General features: G+C 45.3%; 1 protein-coding gene across 1 annotated transcript in view; it reads right to left on the bottom strand.

Annotated features, from left to right (window-relative positions):
• Window positions 1–1,100: 1,100 nt before the first annotated feature.
• The window catches only part of EFCC1 (EF-hand and coiled-coil domain containing 1), a 49,499-nt gene continuing 37,694 nt past the window's right edge, over window positions 1,101–12,905 (bottom strand). Inside the window, exons 7-9 of the mRNA XM_050328294.1 lie at window positions 8,308–8,466; window positions 6,659–6,728; window positions 1,101–5,199 (exon numbers count right to left, since the gene is read on the bottom strand). Of these exons, the coding sequence (XP_050184251.1) occupies window positions 5,066–5,199; window positions 6,659–6,728; window positions 8,308–8,466 (363 nt within the window). The 3' untranslated portion in view covers window positions 1,101–5,065. The remainder of the gene's footprint in view (window positions 5,200–6,658; window positions 6,729–8,307; window positions 8,467–12,905) is intronic.

Genomic DNA, 12,905 nt, shown 5'->3' on the forward strand with positions numbered 1-12,905 from the left:
CCTTGAGGTACAGAAATTACATCAAATTGTAACACTCAAAGACTCTGATGACCTTTTTGCTTTTCAGTGAGGATGTGGGTGAAATCACTTGAATACTGATAATTTTTCAGTGTCACCCTACAGTCCTTGTTTACTCCTTGACAAAGATAAGTTATCTCATAGTTCTTTGAGGCAGGATCATAAACCAGTAATTTATAATGCAATTTGTTTTGTGCTTGCAAGAGCACTATTCCTCCAACCCATCCCAGGGAACAGCTCTGAGGGGTTGAAGCCCTTAATGATCCTCTTATCCCACCCCCTGCCATGGGCAGGGACACCTTCCACTATCCCAGGTTGCTCCAAGCCCCGTCCAACCTGGCCTTGGACACTTCCAGGGATCCAGGGGCAGCCACAGCTTCTCTGGGTAACCTGTGCCAGGGCCTCCCACCCTCACAGCCAGGAATTCCTTCCCACTATCCCATCTAATCCTGCTCTCTTTCACCTTAAAGCCACCCCTGTTGTCCTGTCCCTCCATCCCTTGTCCCCAGGCCCTCTCCAGCTCTCCTGCAGCCTCTTCAGGTACTGGAAGGGGCTCCAAGGTCTCCCCAAAGCCTTCTTTTCATGCTGAGTTCACTCTTTTTTATTTCCTATTTTAACTTAACCAGCTGTCTGTGCTCTGTGCTCCAGGCTTTGGCAGACATGGAAATTCAACCAGACCTCTGCCTACTTTGCTCCCCTTTCGTGAGTTCCATCACACAAAAATATGGTTGTGCTGGCAGGAGGAAAACTGGCCATGAATTTGCTGCCTGGCTGTGGCTGGGGCTGAAATGCCAGCCAGGAATTCTAGAACTTCCTCTGAGGCTTTTCATTCTCTTCTTTTGTTCTACTGTTAAAACAGTCTGGATAGATGGGGGATTAAGTCCAGGAGTGGGCAGTTCTTCAGACAGAGTCTGAAAGAGTTCCAGTTTAGAAAAATACAAGCATTTTAGGAAGAAATGCCATTTAAGAAGTGAGTCTCACTTGGGAAGTGTGTTTGTCAGTGAAGAAGAGAGTGAGCTGCACAGAATAAGGAGATTTGGCTTTGCCAAGCTGAGCTCTTCTAAGAACCTGAGGTCCTCAGTCCAGCTGTGGTGTCTGATGCTTTCATCTGCAAGGAAAAATGGTAATTTGAAAAAGTCAAGGGGACAAAAGAAAGTTGAGCTGTTTTGGCATCCCGAGGCAAAAAGAAGAGACGTGAAAAGTAGAACAGAAACCAAAAAGGAACTCTGAAAATTCTGGTATCTTGAAAATAAAGTGTAATTAAGGAAATGATTTAAATTGAATTTCAGACTAAGAAACACTCTCTATAGGTTTTATGGTTTGTGGAATTATACATAAAATTCTTAAGAAAATAAGATAACACAATACTAAAGGATTCAGTGCCTTCAACTCCATGAAATTATAAATCTGAGAGAGACCCTTTGGCTGATAATGCAAAGTGTCACACACATGCTGGGAAAGTCTCGTGTCACTCGCTCATACCAAGCAATTCTATTTTCTGCAGCACTGTTTAAAAGTGTTCCCTTCTTCTTAACCCAAACTACCTTCCACCACTGCAGTGGGAACTCCTGATATATGAAGTTATTCAGTGATTGTCCCATTTATTTCCACTGAATCTGTGCTGAGTGGTCACTGCCAAACACTCCAGAGAGAGTCCCAGTGGAAAGAAAGGGAGTAATTATTGAATAACTTCATAGAACAGGTGAGCTTCAGTGTAATAATAGTTCATAGCTCATATAAAGTAAAAAATAATGGGAGGAGGAGACTCCTCTTGAACAAAGGGTGTGCAGACCCTGAGGTTATCCCAGAGGGAAACAGCCAGAGGGGAAGTGAGGAGGGCACTGGGAGGGGAGGGAGGTGGAGAATGACTGTTTTGCTGGGGTAAATTCCATTATGGAATCTCCAGTGGACACGACTGGGATGAAACAAACTGTCCTTTCTGTAAGTTGGAATTTTTCCTGAGGAAAAAATTCAACTGAAATGAGGAATGAGCATGATGGGGAGGGATAAAATCTCAGCCGTGGTGTCAGGCCAGGGTTCACCAGAATGGCTCAAAGCCAATGTAATTAAGTTGCCTTTGCCCTTTTACAGATGTCCCTTGGTTTTTTAACTGGAAAAGCAGCACAGGGCCCTTCCAGAGGCAAACCCTGAGGAACCCTTCCAAGCTGCAGCTGCAAAGCAGGTTCACAGCACGTGCACCCTCCCTGGGATGGTTTTTTCCTTACTGAGAAGCCAAGAGGCAAGAGAATGGCCATTTGTTACCATTTGGTAAATACACAGTAAACCAAAGTGTTTGCAGAGATTGGAGGCACTGGATTTGTGCTCGTGCTTTTTAAAAGGAAGGCTCGTGATTGTGCTTTATCTTTTCAGGTTTTGCTATACATGGATCTTTTTTTTTTTTACCAAATCTGTTCAAACTGGGTAGCTGTTCCCTGTACACACTGTACATCACCCCATGGAAGCCTGCTTGCTTTTGAGGCAGGGCTAGAAATTTCTCAGCCCCATTGATTTCAAATCACATATTTATACAGGGTTGTATGAAATATTTAGCAGCCTCAGCAACACTACTGACAGGATCAGGGTAAAACGTGAAGGTAAGAGATATAAGAAAAAAATCAATTGTAAATTTTTCAAGTGCTTTGCATTGCCTCTGACTTCCAGCACGAATTTGGCTGAGGGTTGTTTCTTGATCCATCCTGAAGACCTGCAAGTCTGATTTGCTCCATATGAGTTACTTTTTGGAGTGAAAATAATCAGCTTTAATCATTAAAAAGTTAATTGGCTCACGCTGATGTATCACAAATTATTCTGACACAGGCATTTCTTAAAGAAATAATAATGTTACAGGATTTGAAGCTAACTTAGCCAGATAGGATTTTGCTGCTTCTTGTGACAGTGAAATGCTGTTTATTTATTCACAAAAGCTTCTTTTTATCTCAACTGCATCTCCCTCAACACCAGCTCAGGCTTGCAGTGACATGTTCTGGTTTCCAGTTGCAGTTCAGGTGCTTGGATAAACTGGGCAGCACCAACTCAGCCCATAATGCATCAGGACATCCCTTTATTTAATTGTCTGGGTTTACAGAAATGCCTTAGAAAGTGAAGTGGGAACCCAGTGGGGAAAAAGATGCTAAAAGTGTACAATGAGCACAGCAATCTCCAGGTGTGGATCCAGGGAACACTGCAGGTTCCAGGGGTGGCAGCACCTGCAGCACAGGAGTATCCACAGCCACTGAAATCCTGCTCCTGAGCTGGCTCATCTGCACCCACAGACCCTGCTGAGGTCAGGATCTCCTGGCACCTTCTCTCTCTGGACTCTCACAACATTCCTGGGAAAGGCTGAGACCTGCACAGAACACAAAGTGACACTTCTTGTTTTTTTCAGACAATGAACCCAAGCAGGGAGTTCACTTCTGCTCCTCTCAGTTGGTACCTGTTTGTAGTGCACAACATGAGCATGTACTTCACTCTATACCAAGTAAAAATGATGCTCTGGTATGATGTGAATATTGCTATACTTATCTATGTCCTGTCTAATTTACCTTCATGAGAAATGTACATTAACAACATGTATCTATTCTTAAATTCTTCCTCTGGTAAACTAAAAAAAAAAACCCAAACCAAAAACACCCAACCGGGTAAAAAACCATTGAACAGAGTTTGTTTCATTGTTTGCAAAACATCTTTTTTTTTTTTCTCCTGTGAAATGAAAATAATGCAAATTTTGGTTACCAACAGGGCTCTGATGTAGCACAGTTTTTAATGGAGTTGTGTGAACTACACAGCGTATTCTGAAGAGAAAGAAAAATCTTCTTATTCCCCAGATTGCATTGTGGACCTTTTTGATGTGTAAAACCATTTTCATGGGAGAAAATCATACAGGCACAGTTGAATGGTCTTATTTCCTGGGTGGCATTCTCTCAGGCAAATCATTCCACATTCCTAAACGATCTACAGTGTATCCTTTAATAACATAAATTCAGTGGGATCATTTAGGAACTCTGCTGCTTTAATTTCTGTGTTTGCCAGCTGAACGAAACATTGAAAGCATCTTGGAAACAACCTATTTTTGTACCTTTGTCCCCAGGAATTGTTTTATTGCTGGTTAAAATGTCGTGTGGCACTATGATTAGGCCCAGCTTTTGACACCAATTCTCCTGCTGGTGGGGTCTGGCTTTGTGTCTGTTCAGTGTCATTGAGAGAAATTAAACTTGAGAACCAAGTTGTGCCCTGCACGTGTCGTTTGCCAACTTGACAACAACAGCTTTGCACAGGGAATTTTCCAACCCTTCCTTTCCCTGAGAGACTGGGAACAAGATTGCTTTGGACGTTTTTCAAGCAGTTAAATTTGACTTTTTATGTAAAGTCTGACTGCTGTCAGGAGAGACTCTTGCAGATTTCTAAGGCATCTCTGTAATTGCAAATACAAAATTCAGCAGAGCAATAACAAATCGAACTTCAGAGTTAAATAAGGTGAATAATTGAATCAGAAATACAAAGCCTCTAAAAGCTGCCCTGCTGGCACACACAGCTGTGAGTGTTTGTCCCACAGTCACTGTCAGCTGTGCATCCAGGAAGCTGTTTCCTCGCCAGGGATAACACAGGCTGGCACCAGAGCTAAACACTGTGCCCAGCTCACAGGGCTGCAGAGCTCAGTGGGCAGGTGAGTGTGGCTGGAACAGTTTCATGTGGTGAACCAGGACAGTCCCAGAGCCAACCAGGACAGTCCCAGAGCCACCTCCAGGGATGGGGAGGTTCCAGGGAGACAGGCACAGACCCCTCCCCAAGACAGGGCTGGGGACCAGCCAAGGAACTGCTGCCCTTCCCAGAGGAACCACTGCCCTTCCAGAGGAACTGCTGCCCTTCCAGAGGAACTGCTGCCCTTCCAGAGGAACCACTGCCCTTCCCGGGGCACCACAGCTCGGATGGCAGGGCTGGACCCCTCGGGTGCTCTTGGGCAGCGTGGGGGTGGCTGAGCCGGGCGCTGTGCCCACCCCTGTGCGATGCCCGGGGCGATGCTGGGCCGTGCAGTCGCTGGTGCTGCGGCTCAGCACGAGATCACCAGGGGGTTGGACAGGGCCTGGGGGCTCTGCCCCTGCTCCAGGGGCTCCTGGTGGAGGAGTTCACAGCCTGCCAGCTCCTGCTGGAGGGTATCCAGGACTTCAAACAGGTGGGCTTTGCCTTTTAAGAGAAAATGGCAAACATTAGCATTTGAACAAAGACAGAAAGTTGAGTTTCACAATCATAACATGCTCTTTTCTTCACAGGTGCCATTTCAAGTAATTATCATAAAATGTCTAAATTTTGCTACCAAATAATGAATTCCTGTCCATAAAAAAACATGAGCAAAACTGTGCTTGACTGTTTTCTCTGCCAGTTCTCTTCCTTCACACTCTGCCCACTGAGGTGTCATATGTGGTGTGAACAAAGACTATTTCACGTCACAACTGAGAGCTGCCATTCCAACCATCCACTTGGATGGCCAAGGCAAGATGTTTGATTACAAAGACTTAGGAGAGCTGCTGAACTCCTGCCAAGTGCAGAGCCAGGCAGTGGGAGCAGAGCAGGTGAGCTGTGCATGGCACTGGTGGTGCAGAGTGCACAGAGGGCCCTGCCTGGAGGTTTTGGGAGCTGAGCTGTGCTGCTGTTCCAGAGGGGCTCTGTTTCAGCAGCATCACTTGAGTCCATGTTCCTGCAGCAGGATCTTCTGGACACTGTGCTGTGGATACAAATAGTCTCTTCTGTTCTCACCAGAAGAGCACCAGACCTGTGGCTCAGTTCCCCTCTGTGTTGGTGTCCTGGAGCCTACAAAGCTCTGTCTTTGCCTTCTTCTCTCTGCTTCCTCTGTGCTGGAACAGCACAACCTGTGCCCTGGATTTCTGGGCAGGAGTAACAACGTGGCTTTGAAGCTGCAAAACCCAGGAGGGTTTGCTACTCCCTGTAAATAAAATTCTCCAAATCTAACCCTGGCCTTTTAGAATCTTGTCTTCGACTCCTGCCTGCCTATTTTAAAAGCACCTCCGAGCCCTTTTCTTGGTACAGGCTGTTCATTTCTGGAAGGTAAGTACAAGTGTTCTGCTGATGGGAACAAAGTAATCAAACCTCATCCTCGGGGCTGTGAGCCCTGTGTGGCTCCTGCAAAGGCAGCTCTGGCACAACAGAGCACTGTCAAGGGACAGGGTCTGCAAGTTTAATCTTCATAAGAGCAGCACAAAAGGTTAGTATTAGAGGAGTGCAGGTCTGATGTGGTTTCTGCACAGAACTGTTGTGATTTGTGTATCTGGTTAGTGTGGCAGCAGAGGAATTCAACACACAGTGGGATGGCAAACCCAATAAATAGCTGCCTTAAATACTTGGTCATGTTTTCCACTTGCTAATGTCAGTGAAGCTCTACAAACATTAGCGGGGTACTGAGTTGCTCTCCTAAGGCAAAATTCTGCCTAAAATTTGTTGAAACAAGTGCCCTGGATGTTTTTAATGTGTCACAGGCTAGAAAGAACCACTTTCTATAGGTAGTCCCCTCATTCTCCCCAGCCTGCAGCCCAGTGTTTGAAACATCTTTTTCCTCTTCATCTGTGTATTATCTGGTATTTGTCCCAAAAGGATCCTTTTGGTCCTTACACATGATTTATTTGCTTACCAGGCTGGGGGGCACGGCAGGATTCCAAAGTGCTCAGCAAGATTTTCCCCAGGGCTCTCTTGGAGATGTTCTGTAAAAAACCAAACCAACGTCATGGCACAAATACATCCCCCACCAGTTTACATGTATGCAACAAAACCTGTGTGCAGGGCATTTGCATTGGCAAAGTAAACCAAAATAAAAATGAGCCCTGAGTAACACAAGACTTGATGTTTGCTTCACTATCAAGGATTTTTATCTTAGACACTGCCCAGATAACAGCAGGTTGTGGGGGGCTGCAGTTCATTCACATGGCTGTAGAAAGAGAAATAGCAACTGTTCAGTGGGAAATACAGAATTTTCCAGAGCTGTGCCTGAAGAAATCTAGAGGGCAAGAAATGCAAGCAGGGCATGCACAGCCAGGACTTGCTGAGTGTCTGCCAGGCCTGGGTGGGATGTGCACGGATGGACCTGGTGGTGTCTCTTGGGATGCAATCAATATTAGCCAAAGTGAGAGCATTGTAAAGACTACCTAGGGTTTGGATGGTCTTTTCCAGTGGTAGCTTTACATAAGAAATCTGCTGGGCCATTACATCACGCGCCTGGGAAAGTAGGGTGCTGTGGGAGCTGGCAGCACACAGCACCCTGCCAGCAGGGATTAACAGCAGGTGCTGCTGTCACTGAGATGGGGCACGTTGGGTGAGGGGCTGTCCCCTGTGCAGAGGTGATTTGTGAGAATGCAACTGACCAGTGAATGACACGCTGAAGGCCTGACACAAAAGGTTATTATTCTTGTTGCCATAGTCTTTACTAGTTCAATCCTTCACTGGATTCTTACTGACACACGTGTTAGACTTGCAGTACGAAAGTAGAACTTCCATGTCAAGTGCTAAAAGAAGCGACAAAATGATGAGGGATTGCACTTGTTCCTTGGATTCACCAGTGGAGCATTAGTGGACCTCAAACAAAGCGAAGTGATGGTCTGAGGAACCAGTCCCACCTCACCCAGACTGGGCTCAGAACTCATTACCCAAGGAATCAGTTGGTGGCAGTCCAGTGCAGCTCCCAACACACTCAGTGTTCTGCAGATCATCCAATTTTCCTCTCTTTTGGTGACCATTATCAGTCCCAAGCAGGAGATTCAAACTCCTCTTCCCAAGGGCTGAGCTGCTGTACTGCTGTACTGGATGTACTGCTGAGCTGTTATTGCATCAGCAGTAAGCTCATGTTTTGATTATTAATTGGGTAAGAAATTTTGTTCAAAAAATGCCTCATTGCTATATAAAAGGGGGGGTTATCCCTTTAATACTGACTCAGTCTTACATTAGGATGCCCTGTCCTAGAAGGAAAGATAAATCTGTTAGAATCTGATTCCTCACTTTTTTCGTTTTCCTCATTTCCTCCAAATGTTTGTTCAGAGGATAACAAGCCTTGAGATTCAGCTTCAAGATCATCTCTGGGCTTCTCTCAAAAAGTCAGCCCCAGCTTTCTGCAGTCACCAGGCACTTCCCAGGGCAGACACATGGAAGAACATGTCCTGCTGTGAGGGATTTTGCACTTAAATAGAAGGGATGAATGTACTCTTTAGTTTGGGAAGGACACTGTAAAAAGCAGTTCTAAGGACACTATAAACCCCAGTTTTAAGTCTCAGAACTGCTTCCTTGCCATACCAAGTCTCGGAGTTGTTGAAGAAGCTGTAAAACATCCAGGAGCTTTTCTTCCACCAGCGACAGCCTCACTCTCTCCGTCTCCAGCATCTGCAGCTCCATCTTCAACAGCTCGGCCTCCTCCACCTTCTGCTGCAGCTCCCCCAGCACTGGGACTTCCACCTGGACAGGGACACAGGCAGTGAAAAGCCCTGGAGCTTTTCCTTCCTTGCCCAAGAATTGCAAAGCTGAGTTTCCCCCGCTATGTGGTAAATGCCAGTTCACTCCACAAGAGTCTCTTGAAAGGAAGGACATTTCTTTAACATCCCACAATCAGCAGTTGCTGGGAAATGGATGCAATTCACTCAACACTGGGTGCAGGCAGATCATTCAGAAGTTTTAAATACTCCCATTGCTATTTCAGCTTCCCAATCTTTTTCATTCCCCTTTCCTCCACAAAGCACAACCCACTCGTGTGCCCTTCCCAAGGTTATCATACCTTTATCTGGCAATCCCACATAGCAATCATCTGGACATGCACTGAAACAAGAAGGTTATGTCTTTAAAGCTAATGTCTTTAAAGAATTTTGGTAAGAGAAGAAAAAAAAGCATCTTAAGGAAAAAAAAAGATTTTGGCTCTGCTAAACACTGGCAGCATGTCCAGATTCAACAAGACTTGGGCAGTTCAGAAATTCTGGGCAAGAGGAGTCTCCTCAGACCTGGACCTTGCAGAGCTGAACTGACCTGTCAGTTGTCTCAGACCTCTCTGTGAAAAAATATTTAGATTTGCTTTTTCTTCCAGTGTCAAACCTAAGTGACATATTTTGAACTACAAAGCTGCCACACCGTTTGTAAAAGTAAAGACCTTTGTCTGTCACAGAGCCAGGCCTGTGGCAGACACATTGCTAAAATTGCCAAATTGCTAAAAAGAGCCTGAAAAGCATTATTTGAAAAATACAGCACTTAAATTATTAATTTAAACTGTTGAGAGCACTGAGAGATTTCAGGTTTATTAATAAAAGTAAACCTACCAACCATTATTGTGCCCGATTCTAAAGTCATACCTTTTTTTTGCATTTTTTTGTTGCAAACACAATCTACATATATTCATTAATTTTACACTGAGAAATAAAATCATGTAGGGTAAATGCCAACTGTGCTGGTTTTGATAATCCCTTTTTGTTGTCATCTTTTATCTTCCTTGCAGGTTTAGAAATAAGGAGAGAGTAGATTTGTGTGTGTGTGTGTAAATTGTATCCTAATGAATTTTAACAGATGAGAGGGAACTTCAGTTTCCTAAAACACAAGTGTCATCAGAGTGAAAAAGAAAATAATCCCTGATCCAGACCAAGCCCTCTAGAAGGTCATTTTAGTCTCTGACAGTGCTGATGGTGTGTGTTAATTTGCACTCATTCCCCCATCAGATGCAGACCAGCCTGTTCCATCAGCTCCCCCTGCCCTCTCCATGCCCTGGGAGCGCTGCAGCTCCTTGGAGCGATGCAGCAGCTCCAGAGGTTTGGATCCCTTCCTCTGGTCCATCTGCAAGCAGTGATTTCAGCTGCCCTGTCTGCAGAGAAGTGAATTCAATGTGTGCTTTCCTTTACCACAGTGCAGATTGTCCGTGCTTTGTGAATCCCAGCCAGGAAGGGGCTGGAGCACAAACCTCAGGAGAGCAGCCCAGGGAACTGGGCTGGAGCAAAGGAGGCTCAGGGGGGACCTCACAGGCACCTTTTGGAGGTTTTAGCAGCTGGGGCTGGGTCTCTTCTCCCAGGTAAGATGGAAATGGTCTCAAATTGCACCAGGGGGGGTTTAGATTGGATATTGGGAAAATTTCTTCACCAAAAGGGCAGTCAGGCCCTGGCACAGGTGCCCAGGGCAGGGGTGGAGTCCCCATCCCTGCAGGGATTTGAAAGCTGTGTGGGTGTGGCACTTGGGGACATGGGTTAGTGGTGGCCTTGGCAGTGCTGGGGGATGGTTGGACTCGATGGTTTAAGGGGGTTTTTCCAACCTAAACGGTTCTCTGGTTCTGTTCTGCGATTCTACACCCACAGGGAGCTGTTCTGGTCCCCTGTGCAGCCAAGGCAGAGTCATATCAAATACCAGAGAGGGCAAAAGGACAGCATTTGTTCTTGTTACTGCTGCCTCTTCCTCCTCTTGGTTTGCACTGCTCCCACAGAGCCCACTGTACCTGCACCTGCACCGTCTCCTGTGCTGTAAACTGCTCACCACCTGCTTTCCCCACCGATTACACCTCGGCAGCCACCTGGCCACCTGTAGGGCTGCTGACCTCCTGATGCCTGTGTTTCATTTACACACGTGGGTGTGCAATGGTGCTCTTTAAATGCTTGAGGAGAAAGCAGCTCAGTGCACCATTAAAACATCCTCCCAACCTGTTCTCCCCAGCTGGGCTCCTGACGTCACCTCAACACTTGTAGTAAGATACTGAAAATAATTAAGCGTAACCTGCTTTTAAAACCTGGATGCTGAGGGGATCAGGATGGCCAGCAGTTAAGCCACAGGGCTCAGAGGAGGAGGTTTGTTCTTAGCTCTGTCCAAGTCCCTCAGCAAAGCCTGGTTGGGGATCTGAGCCTTGTTTGTGAAATGCAAATATTACTTTGCCCAAGCCCAGCTCTGGGGAGAAGTCAGCTGCTGGTACCCAACCCTCTTCTAAAAGGGGGAATGTCACAGGGAAAACCCGAGCTCTGGAGTAGTGGGTACAAATATGTTCAGGAAAATTAATAGTTAAGATGCCAAAATCCCCTAGGGAATGTGAGATAAAATCATTATATTGTGCTTGGCACAGAAGTGGAGAGGCAGTTTTTACAAGCAGTGAACCTGAGAAACATTTTCAAAAAGGGAAGAAAACAGTAGCAGAAGGACAGACTGAAGTGCTGAACTGTGCTGTGTAATTTATCCTCTAAATCATGTCCCCCTCAGAGCACTGGAGAGTGGCAAATGGAGCACCAGTTCTTGGGAGGGTGCAAAGATGGTCTGAGGAATAGCAAACCCCCTCAAATCAGTGAATCTGTCAGGTAAATGGATAGGAACTGGAATGGAGGAGGCACTTGGAGAATCCACAGAACATAGTGAAGAATCTATTGGATTTCTCTGGAAGGGTTTATGAATATATATGAATAATGTTAACTCAGTTGATAGGTGTGTTTCAAATAGGGTGTGTTGGTGGATGCTCAGGCAGCAGCTTTAAAGCCAACAAAAACAAATCCTCCAAACCTTGCCCTGAGATACCAAAATCATTGCCAGCTTTAAGGCAAGGGAAGGTAAATCCATGGTAAACAGCTCCAATCCTGGTCATTAAACACGGTGCTCCAACCCACACCCAGCTCTGGAGGTGTCTGTCCCCACTGCCCTGGGAACATCCCCTGCACTGCTTCTCTTTGCTCTGAGCAGCTGCAGGTGCATGATGTTGGGATGAACTTCTCATTTGACCCTCTATGGGTCATAAACTAATTGTCTTTTAATTAGGCTGGTAGTTTGTGTGCAAGCATTTACAGAAAATAATTGGCATTTCTTTGCAACACTGCCCTTGGCAGGATATCACTTTATTCTCAGAATCACTCATGTTTTCTCCATCCATCATCCCCAGGTCAGCACCCTGTCTTCAGCAGAAGCTATTTTTAAATATTGGGCTGTTGGAAAGTAGAACTTCCTAGACATGACAAATTTCAGAGCTCTTGCATCCTCTGGTTTTACAGGCCTTAGACTGAAGCAATTACCAAGCAGCATTTGAGAGTGCTGCCCTTCACTTGCCTGCTGAGGTTGTTGCTTGTTGGCCTTGTTGTTACTTGTCTAATTCTGAGCCCTGAGCAGGTGCAAATACAAGTAAATAGAACAAAGTATAAGGTAATTTTGCCAGGTTCAGAGAAAAGTGTTGGTGGTCTATTTGTGAAGTCAAGATATGTATTTCCAAGGTACTTGATACAGAGCACTTCTCAGCCTTCCAGTTTTCTTTCTGTTGATTACAGAAACAGTCACCTTTATGAAAGGAATTACTTATTATTTGTGTGTCTGTTTGGTAGCATCAACCCCCTCCCCTGTAACTGCACACAAATATAAATACTGGCTTAATAAAAGTAGAAGGGCTTAAGAATAAATTCCTAACAGGTTCCAAATGATTAATCCTGCTGATACCTAATTCCTGTTGCAGCGAGTTGGTGCCTCCCTGCTTGTCTTTAAATCGAGAGAAGCCAATTCCATTTTCCTTCTGGAATTTTGTACCAATCTATGGATAATGGTGCTTTTCCAAACAAGGTGCACAGAACTAAAATCCACCAGCAGAGATGAAAAAGAGGGCAATGTGTTACTGCAGAGGAAGATGAGTAACTGTGGAAAAAGGGATTAAAAGTGGCACTACCTAGAGGAGGGTTTTCCTGTGGGCTGGTGCTCAGAAGCACAGAAGGAAGCTTTGTGTTGTTCCAAGGAATATTGCAGGGGGAAGTTGTCACTGAATGCTGCAAACTGGGTAAGACACAAGTAGGATTTTATCCCGGTTTTAATTTTTTCCCCTCACAAATAAACTCATTTAGTCAAGGGAGAAAATGATACGAAATACTGATAAAACACAAGGGATGGCAACGTGTAAAGAAGTTGAATATTTTACTCTT

The sequence above is a fragment of the Myiozetetes cayanensis genome, unplaced genomic scaffold (genome assembly GCF_022539395.1).
Source record: "Myiozetetes cayanensis isolate MyiCay16 unplaced genomic scaffold, myiCay2020 scf39, whole genome shotgun sequence".
Classification (NCBI taxonomy): domain Eukaryota; kingdom Metazoa; phylum Chordata; class Aves; order Passeriformes; family Tyrannidae; genus Myiozetetes; species Myiozetetes cayanensis.